We start from the raw sequence: 20,837 nt of genomic DNA on the forward strand, positions 1-20,837 counted from the left end.
TATGACAAAATAAAGAGTAATCAAGCTATTAAAAAACCTTCTAAATATGAACTCGTCTAACAAGGGAAATGGTTACTCATCCGTTTAATGCACTAACAAACTTCCAGTGGCACGCTCCCTCTCCTGAGTGCATTAAACCCCTGCTGGTTCCTCTGACAGCTAGATGTACCGGAGTGGTTTATGAGTACTGCTAAAACAACACTGGGGATCGGATGGATTTATCAGTGTAATCTCAGAGACAAACAGGGAACAGCATGCTGATACTAATAACAGTGTGTTGAGTCAGTGTTAAATGATGTTGTTGTGACAATGATGTGGACTTTGAACACCTACTGTGATCACCTTTGTGTCGCCGCAGCTGTTGGCCTCTGTGCTGCATTTAATTTGTTTTTGTTTCGCTTTAAAACCACAGAATATGTTACGGAAAAAAATTAGGAAGATTTGCAGCTCTCACAAAAGTCGCTACAGCAACACATTTTGTTCATTTTGTTCTACCAAGAGACATTTGAGAAGACGAATAGCAATTTCAGCTGTACATTCAAGAAATAGATAGCCCAATTTTTTAGCTAGCCCGGTTTAGCCTTTTTTAGCATGCGGATTGGAAGCATGGCTACAAAAGTATATTTCACCAACTTGAACGCAATCTCAAACACTGTGCATTTCACATAAAAATGAAATGCGACATTGCAATTAACAAAATTAAGCAAATTAAAGCAATTTCTTCACCAATAGAAGTCAGTGGTCTGCTTTACATTTTTGCATATTTTCATTTATGACGAAAAGTGTGTTCCGTTGTTGTCTAATATTGTGTTGCAATCCTGATGAAGGTGATTGTTCATGAGAATTATACTAAAATATGAATGATTAAATTCATGGATGCTACTTTCTATTGCTTAAAATGATAATATCTTTCTTCTCATGTACTTAGGTATTGTTCTATTATTTTGCCCCGATGAATTGCAAACAGTCCTGTAATCAGCATTGCTTCAGTGTGTTTTCATTACAATGCTTGTGAGGCTCGGGCGGAAGTAGCCCCGCAGTTTTTCTCCTGAAGGTGACGGGGCCTGATGGGGCCCTGGGGGACCGAGTGGCGAGCTGTGATTAAATCCTGCAGGCACTGGTCCCAGTGGGCCTTAATGGCTTTATGAGAAAAGCTTGGTGAAACCCATCAAGCAGCGTTCCCTTTGAAGTGCCCAGCATTGAGCCCACGTGTTGGATCTGTGGAGGGCGCAGTTGAACACAGGCGATATACTGTACATACTAATGATATGGACATGTTTGTCGACTTGTCCAGGTTAGCTTAGTTAGCTTTTTTGTGTTCATATTTTGCGCCTTTCCACTATTCCACTTAACCTATTTGATTTGTTGCTGTGAGACTGTCCCTTCCCACCTTTCTTCAAGCTTGCATATCTAACCCTCAATCATCACAGCAAAGCCCAGATTTTCAACCACAAGACACATGTTCTAACTCATTTAATGAGAACCAATCAAACAGTAAAAGCAAATTAACAAAACACAACCTGATTTTCTGTTATAGGAGTGCAAGATTCCCATCAGGAGAAGATCATAACAGTGTCTGGAGAGGGAATGGTCCAGAGCCCAGACTTCCCACTCACGTATCCCAGGAGTACAGCGTTGATCTGGAGACTGGTGGCGACCAATAACATGAGGATCCAGCTCACCTTTGATGAGAAGTTTGGTCTGGAGGACCCCGAAGACGGCATATGCAAGTAAGAACATAGTCTCACTATCAGTATGCTCACATCCTGATTCATATCTATAGATTTGTCAGTATTGTTTTGTACCTGGGGACTGGAGAAAATAAAGTCATATACCATCTCTGAGTATTGTGATGAATCACATTATTTCGTAAGATGTTCCTGTGTTCCAACTGGGCTGGCGTGTGTGCTAAAGGGTTAGCATGCCCCAAATATATTGGGTAATTTCCCTGTCAGGGTCCTCACTGACTTGACAAACATACACACCTCAAAAAAGCTGAGTGTATTGTTTAGATGGTTTATGGATTTCATTTAAAAGGCAAGTAAAAGTACCTTTTATTGTCTAAATATAAATGTCCCTGTTACAATTGGTGTAGAGGAAAAGTTAGTTGTAGCGGTGCACAGTTTTTCATTAAAAGTTTCCTCTGCTTGGCCAGCTCTCATCAAGTGTGGGCTTCTGCAGCTGGCATGCCGGATATGTGTTGGGCTTGGGCAAAGACTTGTCTTTCCTGTGTTGTCGTCCATCTTTAAAGATTTAGAGTCGAGAGTGTGACCATTTGTGAAATTGCCTTTGGTCTGCCATGGCAGCTCGTGAATATTGAAACCCCAGCAGCAGGGTGATTTGTTTCGCCCTGATAACGTAGTTCAGACCGATGTATTTTACGTTAGTCGATATTTTTCTGATTGTTCGAAAAGACATGAGGCAACGCATAAACACAAATACACACATATACATACGTTCCATCCTCTGCTTTATTGAGGAGCCCCACTTTCAATTACAGCCGGGGGTTTTGCCTCTGTTGCCATTCAATTTAAACTGGGATCCCGAGTCCCAGCGATCGATTTACCCTCAGTGCATTATGCTCAGTGCCCTGCTGTCAATATATCACAACTGGCTGGTTAGCATGGAGGAGCCTAATCACGGAAGGTGGAGGAAGAGCTGGGGGAGGGTGACTCCGCTAGTCATTCCTGGAGAGCCCCCTAATGGATGACAAGGTGAATGACAGTTCAGAGTTGCATGTTGATTAAAATGTATCTTATCAGGCAATTAAAAGAAGAGATGACTCAGTGTGCTTCTGTTCTAGTGACAGCATGAGCATCCATTTTTATTGATCAAAAATTTGAGATTCTGAATCAGATTTTGGTTCTAAAAAAAACGATTTGCAGCTGATTTAATAGTCTAAATGTGCTGCCTCTGATTGACTTTCATTCATTTGAAACTTCCTGTGTCCTGTCTTTTTCGAGGGGGAAAAAAAGTAAGTGCAGGAAATCCACCCGCCCCCCCCCCCCAACACACCTCAGTGCACGTTGACGAATGAGGTTAGTGTTTCTGTTGAAAGCCCATGCGGGAGAGTTCCTCAGCGGGGCAGGGTGCAGATTGACAACTTCTGTGCCGTCCTGTCCGTACAAGACCGCACTAGTCGGCGTCCTCTGGGAGAGGGGCGAGAGACAAAACAACATCCTTTTCAAGGGGTCATGCAAGTCATCGCCACGTCTACCGCTCCCACTCACATTTTTCACTCCTTCCCCAGACTGAAGCCCAACAGGTTTTGATCCGATCCCAATACACACTCTTGGCAGGGCCGGCAGACAGATGAATGCAGCATGCAATCACAAGCAGAAACAGAGGCACATTCACGAGTCTGTTCTCCTCTTTTCTCTCACTCTCTCTCCTTTTTTCTCTCTCAAACACACACACACACACACACACACACACACACACACACTACTCTACTTTGTCTTTCAAGTGTGTTTAAAAATGCATTCTCAAAGCGTCCCCTTCATTCCACTGTTATGGCAGAAAAAAACAGCATTATTGATACGCCGCTCTTGCTCTTGTGCCGCTACACACTGTGATGCAAATCACCCAGGCCAGTAATCTCCTGTCCGGCGACTCGCAGCAGTGGCGGGGGATAAAACAAACAACAGTAGGAGACGTGTTTCGGCTTTGGTTGCAAGCCTGGAGCGGGAAGCCTTCGCTGAGATGAGAGGGAGGCTGTGCAGCCGAGATGCTCATCTGCTATTCTGTTTGTCCGTGGCACGATGAAAAGCATTCTTACCAAATCCACTGGAGGAGAGGCATATTGGAGAGGGATTGGTCTTGCTGCCGGTTGGCATGGCAGCAGAGTCGTGCATGATGGCTCACAGGCAGGACTGTTTCTCAGAAAGGCATTTATGCTCTCTGTCAACAGTCTAAAAGGAGAGGAGGAGAAAAGAAACGTTTGCATTTCTTAATCTGCATCGTGTCCATTCTAGATACCGTATGCATTAATAATGTACAAGTGGAAAAAACGAGGAGAAAGCTTTGTAAAGCCAGTTTTCTAGCCTCGTGCAGGAAGGTAATCCTATCTGCTCGTACTGAATTCCTTCGTTGCTTCCGATCCCGCTCACTTTGGCTGTACATACAGTTTTGTATGTATGTCAGTGCATTTGTAAATCTGAGAAACCGCTGTACAACATGGTGATTCTGAACACATGGCGATGTGTAATGATCAGGGGTGTCCTGCATTATTGATGAGCCATCTGTCAAAGCTCCAGAGCTGTCTGAGCTTGGGCTAATTTTCAGAGAGGAATGCTTCTCTCTTCACTGACCTCCATCGAGGAGGCAGAGAGAGGCTAAACTGGTATTTCATCCCTTTTCCAAAAGCATTTCATGCCAGTCTGGTCTGCAGTATAAATGAATGTTTTACGGTTTGTGCAGTTTGTCGGACATTTGCACACGTAGACCGAATGTTTGGGCAAACTTTCAGCTTTACCTTTCACAATACTTTTGTTTGCTCAGATTACAAACTTCCTGTGTTTTCAAATCAAAGGCAGGCAGAGTCAGTAAATTTATTGACCTCCCCCCCCCACCACCACCACCACCCATCCCCTTCAGTTTATTTAACATCACAGAAAATCCTTTTTTAGTCCGCTCATGTCTCCCCATGTTGTTTTATTGAAACCAGCTTGAACTGAATCTGTCAAGCCTGTGCAAAATGTAAACAAAGTCCTAGGAATCCAAATATCCGAATTGGCAGCACTGAATGAGAGTTTAGCGTGCCTGTTGACGCATATGGCAAAGTGATTAATCCCAGACTGCGACGAGTCAGTGAAACAAGGCTGTATTGAATGCAGTGCGGCCACCGGTTGCACACAGGTATAAATAATAAAGGCTGAACTTCCGAACTGCATGTCTTAAGTGCTGAGGTTGGTCGATGTTTGCCTTGGCACACCAAAGGAGTGTGGAGCACGGCCATATGCTTCCGCGCTCCGTGATGTTCACTGGCATTAACGGTTGGCAGGGAGACCAGAGAGAGACCGTCATGTAATTACAGGGTCGCAGAGTTGGATCCCCACAACAAGCAAAATGATGCTTTGTTTGCATTTTTTCTCAATTGTAATTCACATCATCCTGTTCTTTAGTGGAATGACACCAAATCCTTTAAACCCATAAAACCCGCCATGTTAAATCGAAATAATATATTTGAAAAAATCATGGGATTTTCTCCAAAACAATGTTTTAGGGTTATTTATGTGAGGAATTTCTCACAGTGATAATAGAAATATGACTCTGAATACTTAAAAGTAGAATTATTTTGCAAATATCTGTTCATACTGTATCATTTTTCCATATCCAAACATAGTCTATTCAGCAGAAAACAGCAATCATGTAAATTTGATTTACAAAGTGCATTTTCAAACTGGGTCCAAGTTAAGTGGTCTGTGGTCTCCCACAATCAGCATAGAGTACAATACAGTAGAATGAGCTGAAGGGTTAATTAAAAGCTATATTTCAATGACAACGTGTAGCATCGGTGTAATAGGCCTGTCAAAAGGCTGCATCAGCGAAGAACAGCTGCTAATCCTGCACTGTCGGACGAGCTGAGATTTGTTCTTATACTGCGGCAACATTCGGTACGCTGTCTTAATTCAGGCAATAAATAAGAGGCACATTTCATCTCTTACAGTTGAGATATTGTACGCTTTTTTTGGTTAAACCTATATTTCCCTGGGCAGCTTTATTAATATGAACAATCTCACCTTCAGCAGTTACAGGGCTGAGCAGAGGAGATGGCACTAGGGCAAATATTAAAGTAAAGGTGCTGACAAGCTTGCAACATGCAAAAAATACAATTAAAGTTCACTAACATGCCAACCCTTTCTCATCCTCAGGGCTTCAAGGGAGGCGGATGAGTAAAAGAAACAGGACTTTCAACAGGAGTCCGGTTACGTTAGTGATGTTTGTGACGTGTTTTCCGTACATATCTTACATTGTTTAAGTTCTACTATGTACTTATTTTGAGCCCAACCCTGATGTCCTTAACATAACGAATGGGTTTTTAATGCCGAGTCATGCAGGGGGATCTGACCAAGCGTCAGTATGTGACAATATGGGATGAGAACATGCTAAACACATGAGGTCTTAATCTGCCATGTGAAAGCTCACAGCTGGAAACAAAGACAACGTCATGGAACACTGTCTCTCAGTAAGCCCTAAAGACTAAAAAAGACTAAAACACTTTGTCTGTCTCACTCTACCAGGTACGACTTTGTGGAGATAGAGGATCCGACCGAGAACACCATCCTGGGTCGCTGGTGTGGGTCACAGTCGGCGCCAGCGAGTCACATTTCCAAAGGCAGTCAGATCAGGATCCGCTTCGTCTCTGATGAGTACTTCCCCTCTGAGCCGGGATTCTGCATCCGCTACTCCCTTCTCCCCGTGGTAGGTACAGAGTCTGAGAAAGTTTGAAAGAAATGTGCATTGTGATCCAACCACCACACGTGGAACACTCACATTACACATGCTACAAATGTGACGGTTATGTCTGCAAGGTACAATCCTAGTGTCTATTCCTCGTATGGCCTTAGCTGCAGTTATGCATGTTAACCACTAGTCTGAGACATGACATACAGCTTCATAAGGTGATGATTAATGGTTTTTGTGGTAATGTGAGAGCAGTTAAAACAGACACCATAGTAAGCGGGGAAGAAACAAACATCATCCATTAATCATCCATTTCTGCTTTTAAGCATTTTGGGGGTGAAGTTATGTTTAACCACTTCAGAGCAACTGGCACCTTTAATTTTTGTTGTATTATGATGGGCAGCTTATACATTTAGGCAAAACACAATGACTACAATAATACATTTTATATGATAATAATACGTTTTTTCTAAAACGTTAGAAAGCACACAACAGATCAAAATAAATGGTTTCAAATGGTTTCAAACTCTGTAATTTTCTCATTTTGTCCGGCTAGTATTGCTTCCATTTTTTAAATCATCACGCCATCATGTTCTATATTACTGTTATATCGAACCATATACCCCGTTAACCTGCACTGAATCTTTAAGTACAGTCTGACAGATGAGGTGTCTCTATGTCACTGATTCCTTACAGTGAGATGGAGAAAATAAATGGCTTCACATTCACAAAGAGGTCCTCTGACCCTGGAGGGGGATTCATTCAAGCCCCTGAAATGAAAGTAGGAATTAAGAGATAAAAGTGCATTTTGTGTGGGAAATTGTCACAGTGCTGTCTGTCTGTCTCATCAGTAGTTCAAAGGTACTATCCTCTTTTATGTGTTTGTTCAGTACCCCCACTACACAAAGATGCCCATGTTATTTCACTCTATGCTTAGGATTAAAATGTATTTCTGGCAACAAAACATGCTGCCCTCCTTTCTGCTCTTCCCTGTGGTTCCTCTTGTCTTCGCCTGTAACACAGACTATAATCACTAGTTCCTTCCCTCGCTAATCTTTGTTTCCATTCACCTTCTCGACTTTTGGCAGATATGTATCCAATTAAATTGAAAGTATGTGCATTGCATTGGCTTAGTGCCAATATTTTTCAGCGTACAGAACGAGAATGACAAAAACTGATTGAACATTGAACAACTTGTGTCTGTGTACTTTAAGCCATCTTTGTCTTGATCCATCCTCATTCTTCATTCTCTTTCAATATCTTGCTTTTTTCTTTAGACCACACACACACACACACACACAGAAAGCCCTTTGTCCCTGCTGCCTTCACTGACAAAAGCCCGGCGATAAACTGAAGAGACTGCCATGTTTTAACCTGTCATGTTTTAGTTCTGTTCACTTGCTTTAAGTAAACAGCTCTACTCCTCATTAATCCCCTAATAGCCTGCAGCGCTGTGAAATCTGACAAACACAAATAGGCAACTGAGGTCACAAATAGCACTTTTAATTGTATTGCTCACTTTTTTCTGCCTAAAATGCAGTCAAAACACGTTATTATAGCATTCTTTCTTCACCCTTAGAACCCAAAACAACTCTCATGCTGAAAACACACGCGTTACTTGTTTAAAGAGATGTTAAGAAGTGAAAGTCAGTCATTATGTGTATTGTTCCCTGTGGTTGAGCATTTTGTTGAGTCATTACTGACCACTAAGTTAGTAAAAACAAGGAATGTCATTAACTATATAAAATTGTACCGTGGTATATTCATGATAAATGACTACAGTCGATTGTGATGTTAGAGGATAGATCTCTTGGAGAGGGGCTAATCCAACAAGACACTATTACACAATCCCTGGAGTTTTCACTGGTGTTATTTTCATTTGAACAGCAGTCCTCGAGGGTACTATATAGATTGCTCCTTGGAATGGTTTTTACATTTTACACATTAATGATCTTAATCATTAGAGTGCCTTTGAAATCGACAAGTGAATCGTCAAACATAGACTGTCGACTTGGATGAGCAAAAAATACTAAAACAATACTTTTCCACACAACCAGAAAGTTGAGTGCACAAGCAGCCCTGTCAAAGGCCTCAAACATCCTGGAATGAAAAGTTTGTTTTTGTAGGCAGTCTTTAATTTATAAGTGATTCATGTCATAATTGAATTGAAAATGTCTAAATAAATTGAAAAAAGTAGTGGAGGTCTCCTGAGATCCCTCTCACCCGGCGAAAAATGGTTTAGTCCACAAATTTGCTCATCTCTAAATGTAGCTATAAGCAGAATTTTTTCTTATGTCCAAGGAAGAGATTTTTCCCCCCCTTAAAAGTTATTACAGAGAAATCATTCGACATTGAGGTGTTGGGAAAGTGGGAAAGACATATGAATTTTGGAGCCATATTTAACATCTCAAGATTCTCAAGATCCACTGGCTTCACGCCTTTAAAAACTTGCCCTTACAGTCATGTTAAAGCTAGTCAGATGATTCACCATGAGTTTCAGAGGGATAAAAATATGCCAAGCAAACCAAGATCTTAAAATTCCAATTTTAAGATCACTGGCAGGCAGAGTCTAATTAAAATGTAGGTCATGCCTGTGGTTCTAATTTTCACGTCTAGATTTAAATTAAGTTAGAAATAGGCCTACCAGTAAGTAGCAGGTTTGAAGCCTCAGGTTGGACATTCTGGCCGTCGCCATTCAGGAAATGTTGCAACCAGTGAACAGAAGTGACCAAATTTGGACTGTGGAGGAGAAACATGTGGAACAGAGGAACATAAGCGGCAGAGTGGCAACCTTACTGCATGTGGCTTGATCTGACTTCTGGTGTGAAGCTGTTAACAAAGTTAGCTTCATAAATCAAGGTCAACTTTAATGCTAAGTGTTAAAGTCATTTTAGCAGATAATTGCATTGTAAGTGACAGTAGCGAGGCTGTGGTAGCGACCTGTCAATCACAGGGCCACAACCTAAAGCTTACTCTGCTTTATCATCCATTTGACTGGAAATGGGTCCATAATTTACAAAATAAACATCATGCTGTACTGAAGAGGACTTGAAACTAACAACTGTAAATCAAGTGAGAAGTTGGGTAATTTTCTCACTTCTTTTTGCAACCAGATGAGTCCCCCCCTGATGGCCAGTAGAGAAATACAAGTTTAGGACACTTCCACATTGGCATCACTTTTCAGAATCGAGGTTGCCGCCCGATATCAGCTTGCCTTAATTGTCTTGTTTTGTTTTTTGAACATGTTACTGTTATTGATGCATTCTGGTCAGATTTGATTTATTTTGTGTGTAAAAACAAGATTTGATCTTCAATAATCTTTTCGAAAAGAAGTTTGGTGACAATGTGGTGTATTTTAAGTGGGTTAAGAGGCCATGTCCATCCTGAATGCACAACTCCGCTAACCCTGTTTAACAGCCCCTAGGCAGGGCATGTGCCAAATGAGAGAGGAGCCCTATGGGACTGCCTACGTATATGGCTCACTATTTCATGCGGTGCTGCTGTCTATGTTTTAGCTAAATAAATAGGATAAAAGAGAGCCAAACCTCCAATAAAATGTACACTGCATAGAAGTAAGAGTGTGGATATCTCTTTTATCAGTTTGGACTTTTTGATACTTCCAGATTAAGCTGGGTGGAGCAGTGGTTTTCCTGCATTTGCTTAAAAAAATATAAATCTTTCTGAAATATCTCAATTTGAAAGTAAACTCCGGGTGTTTGGGAATTTAGAAGTCAAATTTGGTTATTTTTGAAGTAGAATGAAACTATTATACCGCAGTGCTCAAATATCTGTCACTAAGTCTAAGACAGAATAAGAGACCGGGTTTGTCTTTCATATTCCAACTGTGGAAGGTGCGGAAACCATGAGGGGGGAAAAGGAAGCTTTAGCCTCTGCACACTCAGTCTGGCTTCCCTTTGAACTCTCCTCCGACAGAGGAGGAGCACGCTACAACAGCCGCACTCTGTTTCCTCTGTGGTCAACCAGCAGCTACTGGAACCCCGTGCCACGCAGGGGCCAGCACTTTAGTTTATATTTAAACAAGCAATAATTCCTCCCCGCCACTTCCATGGAATGGAAGAAGGGGTTATAAGACCCGGTCTGTAACTCACAGGAAGAGATTTTAGGAAAAGTGAAAAGGCTGAGGCAAAGAGGTTGTTAAAGCATAGAAGGCAAGGAGTCTGTTGAAGGGAGCATGAGGGGTGTTGAGTGGTGGGTTAAAGGAGCAAACAAAACATACATCATTGTCTCCGTGGGCTCCCGATCCAGAAGCAAACCCCACTGTTACCTCAGCGTGAGGATCGCCCGACCGACTTTGTTTGTTTTAACGGATCGAAGAGTTTTACACACTCTGACTTAAATAGAGTGATAGCACGGACAAAGTCCGGAATAAAACGCTAGCAGATGGCAACAGGGGCGAAAGCCATACAGGAGGCTTACCGTTGGCATGATGAAAATCTGTTTTTACACCGACCTCAATTGCAGTGTGGCGGCGTGTAGAGGAAGAAAAAAACACTTTCTTCACGCACAACAGACCAGTTGCTTACTCAAAGCTCTCTTGTGCAAGGAAGTGGTTTGCAGCGCTATGCGAAAGAGAAGATATTGTTTTCCAGAGCTCTCCCAAGATGCTATTTCAGAAGTTTCATCTCAACATAGTTAGCTGAACCTGCCATTTGAGTTACCAGAAATAAGAGTGTGTGGTTATGCAGTGTCGGAACAGAGAGGGCTGGAAACGAGGTAATCGCAGCTTGAAAACAAGCTTGTTTCTTGAGGGGCAGGGGATTCATGTTTGGCGGTGATAACAGTTACAGAGTTACACTACAAGGGGGGTCTTCGTTTAAAAAACATTTATTTCAATGTACATTGTGATCTTGTAAAATAGCCTGCTGATGTCTGTTTGTGTGTGTGTCTCTGCTTACATTGTAATGTTCACAATTGCACATATTTTGGAACATAGAGTCTGTAATTTTGACTGCCATCCTGATTTCATCTGCCGGCTCAGCTATTTTTTTTTTTCCATAGAATACTTATTTTCTTTAATCATGGTCCTGGGTTTTTTTTGTTTTGTTTTTTGGTCATAGTTTTTGTCACGTTTGAGTCTGAAAATCCTCTTGTGTCGTGTCTTGTTTTACTTCCTGCCTTCGTTTGCTCTCGCCTGTGTGATTGTCTGCGCCGCCCCTGTGTATTTCACCTGTGGCTCGTCAGTCCTGTGTCACCTGTCCCTCGTTATCTCCCTCCTTTCCTTGTGTATTTAGTCTCTGTGCACCCTTTAAGCTTGTTTGGGATGAACTGTGGCTCTTGAGTGGAAGGTGGAAGTAGCTGTGGAAGTGGATGTCATAGAAATCCCACTGTTATGTATGGAGATGGACATGATGAACACCGTTTTCGGTGCTGTCAGTATATAACGTACAATTTACCAAGACACCATTTCCTATGAAGGTGTATTTGAGCCGAGAGGTTGGCAATATTCAGAGAAAAAAAATCTCAAATTTGCTACTTAAAAATTCGCAAATTTGTGACTCTATAAAGTTACAGATTTACTACTTTATTATAACAACTGGCATTTGTGCTAGCAACAAGTGAAAGCTACTGCTAGCATTTACCCCAACTGCCCGATCAATAAACACCCATAAGATGACAATTTGGCCCATATAAAATTAACCAACATTAACCATAAACAGCCATCACCCTAAGGACCTTAGCAAGGCGTTGTCACACATGATGTATTAATTAGAAAAATAAATGCGAAATTCATGGGATTTTAGCTAGCATAAATGCCGCTTGTTAGCATCATAATAAAGTAGCAAATCTGCGATTTTATTTTCTCTGAATATTGCCCACCTCTCTTGACTTTGTTTTTGTTTTGTTTTTTCTACAATGGCCCTAATACGCCGTTGTAATTTCCTGACTGATTTTCAAGTCGAAAGTTAATTAAATAGAGTAGAAACAAAAAGATGGAAGTACAGCATGAATGAAACTGTGCCTTTGCAAAATAAACTGACGAATGACTAATGTGAACTTCTAGATTCAATTGAGATCCAGACCCTTGTTTCCTGGGTCCTGAATTTGTCTGGAGTTGGAGTTATATCCAACTTTGTTAAATGTCATTCCACTCTGTCTGTCGATGCTTTTTATTTAATGTTTTTTTCAAACTGTCAACAGAAATGGCAACAAGGTTTTTGAGTTATGTCGTTTAAAAATGTTTTTCTGATTATGAGCTGAAAATGTCGCGTCATGAAATTCCTCCATCATAGATCTAAATATGTCAAATCATAGATCTAGCATCATTCATTCCATATTCCGTTGCCGGTCCCGTACATGTTCAAGTCTCGGTGAAACGTGACGCGTGGACGGCACTCCGAGTTCCCGCCAGCTAGTTGGTGGTCCATTTTACTACTTTGTTTGTGAATTTCTCAAACAGGAGCTCTCATCTGCTACTTAGACCTTTTATTAACACCATGGCGATGTGTCTCTGAAGGATTGCTTGGCTTGCAGAGCGCGCTGATTGGGAGAGTGTTGCACCATCCACATTCACAAGCTGTTAATGGCTTCCAGTCCGAGCTCTAAGCCACTGCCAAGGCTTGGCTAATAAGAATCACAGTTTCTCTCTGTTGTCTGGAAATAAAGCTCTGCTCCGAGAAAAAGGACTGTTCAATTTACTCTTACTATATTTCACTGGTTCTTTCTCCACAACTATTGCTTATTTCAGTAGGTGCCAAACAATGAACCAACGATATATTTGGTGGTTGTTAACGCGGCCTCGTTAGAATGAGTCAGTGGCATGAAAACAGCTGTGTATCAGCTGTATTTTTGTAGCCTGTGGTGCAGCCGTGTCAAATTCATGGCATTTTATTTTAATCTACGGCAAAGGGATTGTTTGTGTGAATTGCACGGCTTGCAGAAAACTTTTTTAATAAATGCTATGGGTGTTACCTGTCTTCCACCAATTCTGTGTTAAACTGCTAATAAACTTGCTGGTCTGTTTTACTAATTGCATGTCCATCATTTCTGCAATTTGGATTGCGTCAAAAAAATGTATCCAAATGGCTCGTTTTCACAAACTTCCTGCAGATATTGCTTTCACTATTTGGATTGTTTGTACAGATTATCATTTGTTCTGTCTGATATTGTTATACATTGAATATGATATTAAACATAAATGAGATATATCACTTAGTCAGGGGTCATCAGTTTACTCAGTGATAGTAAAGGAACCACTGGTCTAGTGGAAAAAAGACTATCTATCCATCTTAGATATCTTTTCTGGCTCTACTGGTGGCTGATATAAATGAAACCTTGAATCCTTGCAACGTTAGTGCCTCTGGCAGAAGGACATTTTTTCCCCCCTCACTGGATTCCTTTCCAATGCAGCCTTAAGTCAAAGGAAGATACAGATTCCTGGAATCACTTTTTCTTTTCAAACATTTCTGCCTTTCCAAAAGGTTAAAGACGCAGCTGCCAGCAGCCGATTTTTTCAGTGCTGCACAAGCTTTTCTTCTCTTTTTTTGTAAGTGTCACAATGTTGCCTTCTACCTGTCAGTCACGTAAGATTAGAGAGACCAGCGAGCTGACGTGTTGGACAAACGCAGCGTCACACGACTGAAAGGTTTAACAGATTAGCCTCTTTCTCTCGTGGGAAGACCAACAACCCGGGTATCAATCTTCTCTGTGCATGCTGTAGCCTGGAGGAGCTTGAAACACACTCTCTGGGACCTAAAGGGACAAGCGTTATACAAACTGGCCAGAGGAGGTGACAGAGTTGTGATCGCACTTTACAACATAAAATCTGATGCCATTAATTGGCATTCGAGTCTCAGCTTCAATGCAAGGAACAATTCTGGACAGTCAATTACAGTCAATCTCATGTGTGCCTTCAGATGCATGAATCAACCAGAGATTATGAGTGGAGCTCCTGCATGAAATGCAGGATAACAGACTGTAGCTGAGCCAGGTACATACCCAACATCTCTACAATACTGGCTGCAGTTGTCTTGTATCAATAATTTTATCAAGATCAAGATTTATAGATAATATAATATATATTTCAGTCTAGATTTTCCACTTCAGAATCAGGTGGCATCCAATACATTGGCAGTGTGGGAAACTCCTTAACATATACAGCTTAAATTGGTTCCCAGCTGGCCTCTACAGTCATGGTTTCTGTTTAACTCTACTCAAGTCTAAACCACTGTGGCATTTAATGAGCCTAAACCCAATTTAAACCCGGGACTTTGACCAAATCTACCTTTGCAGAGTCAAGCTCCCCTTTTTTATACATTAACCATTTTTCATAATGTAGAAATAAAGCACATATTCTCACTGCTGACAAAGTTGTTCCTTGTGAGTTGTCCTCGTTTTTGTAAATGAGAGCAAGCTTAAATGTCACAGAAAGTTTCTGCTCTGTATGTAGGCAGTTTCTCAGCGTACAGGTCCATAAAAAAACAGAGCTGAAAACGTTATAATTTCCTGTTTTAGTAATAGTACTGTATTTAAATAACCTTTCTTCACCATCTCTCATCTGCTGTATTTCCCGCAGAGTGTATCAGAACCTGATGTCCCTGCAGTACTGCCTCCATCCCAGCAGGGTATTGAGCAGTTGTCAGAGGCTGTGGCAGGGCTGAGCACCATGGAGGAGGTCATGAAGTACCTGGAGCCGGAGCGATGGCAGCTGGATATAGAGGAACTGTACAAACCAACGTGGCACGTGCTGGGGAAATCCTTCATCCACAATAAGAAGGCCAGAGGTAGGACACTTCAAAACGTATACATTATGAAATCAAACATTAAAGGTAAGATTACAATATGACAGTGATGCATAATCATACAAAAATAATGTCATATTAGCAGAGCCAGCGAATATAAACTCAAATGATATAATTTGCTTTCGATGGGAAGTGATTGTGATCATGTTATCTCTGTGTCTTTGAGGAGGAGTTGATCTCAATCTGTTGAGGGAGGAAGTTCAACTGTACAGCTGCACTCCACGCAACTTCTCCGTCTCCTTGCGTGAGGAGCTTAAGAGGACGGATGCCATTTTCTGGCCAAGCTGCCTCCTGGTGAAGCGCTGTGGTGGAAACTGTGCCTGCTGCTCCCACCGCTGCTACGACTGCCAGTGTGTTCCCACCAAGGTGACGAAGAAATACCACGAGGTAAATATCAATTTGAAATAGCAGGAATGTGGAACCTGTTAATAAATCGGATACATCTCAATATAAAATCTTCCGATTTTTTAAGTGAATGTCAGTTTGGCATTAAATATTTTAGAGGTCAAATCATAGAATGGCCAAATTATCCACTTTATAAAGTAAAGTATTTAAATAATTGAATTTGCTGAGCATGTCCTGTGATCCTGTGGCTTTTCCTAGTTCCACCCTTTAGGCCAAGTTAACCTTTCTAGCCAAACTAGAGAATTTAACTTGTACATAGATTAAAAAAATATTTACATTAAAGATTATATTTTTGACCAATGGGTCAATTTAGTAAGAACCATTAATTGTTGTTTTGTTAAAAAATGCATATGTTTAATTTCTGAATGACGTATACCCACTGAGCTCGTGGATTGTTTGACCTCCAGCTGTTAACTTAAGCATCCTGCCCTTTGACAGGTTCTACTGTTGAAACACCGAAGCGGTGTCAGAGGCCTGCAGAAGTCCATGACCGATGTGCCCTTGGAGCACCATGAGGAGTGTGCCTGCATGTGTAAAGATGACTGGGACTGACCTCGGACATGTGTAATAGCCGCCACTCGAGTCACACGGGACGTTAGAAATGAACGTCTGCCGCTGTTGCGACCTTCTGTATCTCATCCACTTCCAATGGGAGCTAACTAGATTGTCCCTTTCTCCTGTTGTCCTTTCGCTAATTGGATGAAGCAGAACAGACTGGAATCTAATAAATCTTCTGAATGGATTTGACTGCTGTGGAATACCAATAGTGTGCTCCGGGTGCATTTTAGCGAATGCACTGGGGCAGAGCTGGACTATTACCTATGTGCTCTGAAGACCATTTTCTTCAGCTCACAGATAAGAACATTGAGGTATTTTTTGCCTCTTATTCTTGAGGTCTGTTTTAAAGTTCAGCCAGTGTGGGCTGATTGTGTCATGGAAAATGGGAGCTTCTTTGTTCAAGTACTTTTTTTTTATGTCTATAAGTGAGCTGGCTCCAGCTGCCTTACTCCCTCTGCTCCTCTATTATTACCACCAAGGCAAGGAAACATGCTTTTTCATGAGCAGTTTTCCCTTGCTCCCCTTGTTTCACCACAGATGTAATCTGCAGCCATGGTAACGCTCAAATGCCTTTCTAATGAGACTGTCTTATGTGTAAATATTTCATTTACATTTCCTCGCTGTACTGTTGTGCCTTTTCTACCAAAGATTCACAAGGAGAAGATAAAAGTTGTACGTTACAACTCCTTCATTCGACCCATGTCTGCGATCTCAGATCTGCTCGCTTCAGGAATGCCTAGCATCAAGTAACTCTTGCTACATTTGAAATTGTCCATATTCAGTATTTATTTGTGTAATGAAAGGGAAATTTAGGTCCAAAATGTCTTGTTTATTACAAGTGTCACTGTACAGTAGTATTAGCCTCCAGTTTTCATTCTTAGTCAGTTTACATTGCCATTGCATCATGGATGTTCGTTAATTTTTCTGTATGCCAAAGTTATTTATCTCTACTTTTACAATAACTGTTTGTGTATTTCAATGTACTGAACATCAAAAATAAATTCTTCCATTTCTAATTGGAGGTAGAGTATTTGGTGAACTGACTGGTGAACAGTGAACAAACTCAACAGAGAAGATGGAGATGATCTAAAACAATGACAAAAGATATCCAAATCGTTGCAGCGATGACACCCAATACTGGATATGTGTTTGAGGATGTCACTGGCAGAAAGGACGGTAATATTTGGAAAATATACTATTTGTAGTTTCTGGTGTACTCTTAGTATTGGTAAGTTCAATGAGAGAAACTCTTACCATTGGTAAATAAATCAGGTATTCTGTGAAGGTGAAAACCTTCAGTGCAACATAGTCCTTGGTGCAACATATTCCTCTCAGTGAAATAACATAGCAAGTCTGAAATGAATTCGGTTTGAATGGTTGAAAAGTGATGGATGAAACGAAGGTCAGATGCATGTTGCCTTGAATTATTATTCAGATTTTTGTTCAACGCAAATGTGATTTCATAGCAGTAACTTTCATGTATTTCAATGTAGTTTAATGTACTTAAAACATTCATAACAAAGACTGGTGCTAAATTATAAAATCAGAGCATATATGAATGAGGGATTGCCTTCACATGGCTGTAGACAAGGTGATGGCTGAGCGGCAGCTAGAAGCTAATGGTGCTAACGCCACAAACGCAAACAACAGCAACATCGCTAACAGAGCAACCAGTGCTTCCCTGAGGGGGAACCGGAGGTGGGCATTATGCATTCAGAACAACACCCTGGGTCAGCGTCATCAGTGGTAATTGCTGTATGAGCACAGTGCAGAACGGTGACTAGCTAGCCATTGAAGCCCACACACAGGGACTCACATGCACGCATAGCAAACCGGCTACATAAACGAAGCACCAAGAAGCTTGGATTACAACGCAAACAGAGGGAAAGCGACTTCCTTCTCTGCTGAGGCACAATACCCATTACTACACTATATGTTCACACTAGCCGTCTGCTGCTATATAAATGCTCTGAATTTGAAATGTAGCACCTTTAAAAGAAAACTTTGTTGGAATTAACGCATGAACAAAATGAATACTAGAAATGAAACCAAATTATTAACAACCTTCTCTACACCATAAAGGACCATACCTTAAATAGTTTTCCATGTGTACCTCAGCTGGGCCTTACACAATTATTCTTATTATCATTTGTTTATTTTTCTTCTGCACCACTCAATGCTTTATTTGTATGAATTTACAGTACAAGGCAGAAATGAACACATATGTCTATCTTCAATCTTAATCTTGAACCACTTGACTCTGACTTTGCATAATTGCATGTAGGTACACAGAGAATATAAGCCTTCCACTGATTTATCACAATGAGCTGAGCAATCAGTATGTGTTAGAATGTGAAGGAATCAGAAAAAGTTTAGATTGCCAAGTTTTTTTTTTTTCCCCTTTCAGTGTGTTGGTAAAGACTTGGCTCACAACTTATCTATGGGGTTTGTACATGAATAACCAAGCCTGTAATTTAAAGTATGTGTGTGAGAGATCGAGATGAAGTACGAGAAAGAATGACTTCGCTGCCATTACACAACCATATACTTGTGGGTTACTCTCATCAGGTTTTTCTCAAATCATCTTTTAACCTTATATTACAAACATTAACTCAAAACCTAAATAGTAAGCATTTCTTGCCTTCTAAATGTTTTTCTTTCTTTCATATTCTTGATCAGACACTGACCAGCGTTGGTTCCCATTCTTCCTCTCGGCCATCAGGTCGCCCGGGAGGAGGTTCTCATTTGTCCATCTCATGCTGCTGTCCTTGCCAATTATTCAGATCTAATGTGTGCCCTGGCAGGCATCTGCGGTGACGCCAGATGCTACTGCATAAACCCGCCGGCTCCCAGTTCCCAGGGTGGTTTTTGTAATATTAAACAGACTGCCTTCCTTAGTTGGAGCAGCGTTTTCTTTTCTGTAGAAACCTCACTTTACTGGCACAAGATGTGACACAGCACCGGCAGTTGATCTGGGTCTAAGTGTGTGTGCTCTGCTCATTGCCTCAGCCAGGCTAGAACACAGCATCAGGGTACAATTCAAGTGTCATCGACATAACGTAAGAAACATTTTAATTATTTTTGGGAAAAATAAACTCTCCAACATCAAAGCTGCGGCAACAAAGTAAAGAGCAGTGTGAATAGAAATTAGAACTTTTTTAACAGGAAGTGCAATCTGTCACTGTAGCCTACAATACATTCCACAGGGTGGACACGATACCAGTGGTTGAAAGCAGATCTTACCATAATAACAAAAAGCATAGAATCTCACTGGATTACAGCAATGCTTTTAGAGTTTGACACTTGCTTTGACCAAAGGTTGAGTCACAATGACACAATGATCTTTCTGCCTCCTACACATGAATCACCTCTACAACAGACACAACCCCACCCAGCTCCCAACACCCCCTCCCTCAAAAACTCAAGTCACAGGGTTAACCTCTGATAGATGACAGGTTTGACCTTCCCTGTGCATATCTGGATAGCTAAAACTATGGAGAGCCATTACACCTATCTACACATCATTTGACAAAATAATAAATCCAACGTCGGTGCTTCAGAGTTGTCCCTGACATGGTTTTTTGTATCTGCTTCCTTTACTGCCTGTACAAATCAATCTGAATTCATTGGTCACAGTTAGTTACTGACATTACGTTTTTTTAATGTAAATTGAATACAACATTACTGTGTGTGCTTAAAGAACATGTATATGCTGTTAAATTGGGATTGTGATCAAATGAAGACATTCTGGATTGAGGTGAACAATAAAACCATGATAATTTTGTCCTTGAGTGTTCCACTATTAAAAGGTGAAATAGCGATTCCAGTTCCTTCACTCGTTTTCTTTCTGCTTGTTTGGCAGGATATTGAGAATAAACTCCATATGTCACACTTACATGATACTCATGCCATACTCGATTCCCCCAGGGCTTAAAAACCTTCTGGACCAGTCTCAAATCTCAACCACCAGCACTTTATATTCTTGTAGTTTCCACTCATCTCTGTCATTTCCCATCATGGTAAACTATTCCTGGGCTTGTTGATGAATGTGCATACGCACTACCTCCAAATAAATTCATCCAAATTTACTCTCAAACAAAATTGACATTTGTATGCCTCTGTTTTTAAGCCTTGAAGTGGCTTGTTTAGCTGGAACAATAACACCGAGATAAAGAGGCTTTACTTTCCCGTTGGGATGTGAAATTATAGATTAGGTTTTAGGCAACAAAACAACTTGTTGAAGGTTAGAAAAAACAACATAACCTAACAAACATAATTACTGTAAATTAAACAACAACCGACCTCAGCGCAGTTTCTTCCATAACCTTGCTATACGTTACCTAAAAAGTGTGAGGTCAACATTTATGTTTGGTGTAAAACAGGACTTGAACAGCAGTCTCTTATGTGAAAGTCTTGTGTTTGTTTGTTTGTTTGTTTGTTTGACCCATCCACCACCACTTCCCCCCTTCATACTTATATTTCTTATTATACTATATAACTTTCATACCATCCACATTCAACGTATCCATGGTTTGCAGAAACATTACAATGCCAACGTGTTTTTCCTGACGACTGAAGAAAAAGAAAAGAAAAGCCGATGGGATCCAGAAAAGGCTGCGTTACAGTCCTGTCCTATATACTTCTGAGTCACATTGTGGTATCTACATGAGGTAAATCTTGGAAGATTCACTACAGCCTTCGCAGAGCCCT

The 20,837-nt window shown here is 41.0% G+C and overlaps 1 protein-coding gene across 2 annotated transcripts in view; it reads left to right on the top strand.

Moving 5' to 3' along the window:
* The window catches only part of pdgfc (platelet derived growth factor c), a 42,866-nt gene extending 25,763 nt beyond the window's left edge, over positions 1–17,103 (top strand). The window contains exons 2-6 of one of the 2 annotated variants that reach the window (XM_084009007.1): positions 1,538–1,730; positions 6,243–6,423; positions 14,939–15,146; positions 15,331–15,551; positions 16,008–17,103. In XM_084009007.1, the coding sequence (XP_083865133.1) occupies positions 1,538–1,730; positions 6,243–6,423; positions 14,939–15,146; positions 15,331–15,551; positions 16,008–16,121 (917 nt within the window). In that variant the 3' untranslated portion in view covers positions 16,122–17,103. The remainder of the gene's footprint in view (positions 1–1,537; positions 1,731–6,242; positions 6,424–14,938; positions 15,147–15,330; positions 15,552–16,007) is intronic. The other variant, XM_084009008.1, reaches the window with a different exon arrangement.
* The last annotated feature ends 3,734 nt before the right edge of the window (positions 17,104–20,837 follow it).

This window comes from Eutrigla gurnardus (assembly GCF_963514095.1).
Source record: "Eutrigla gurnardus genome assembly, chromosome: 5".
NCBI classification, from domain to species: domain Eukaryota; kingdom Metazoa; phylum Chordata; class Actinopteri; order Perciformes; family Triglidae; genus Eutrigla; species Eutrigla gurnardus.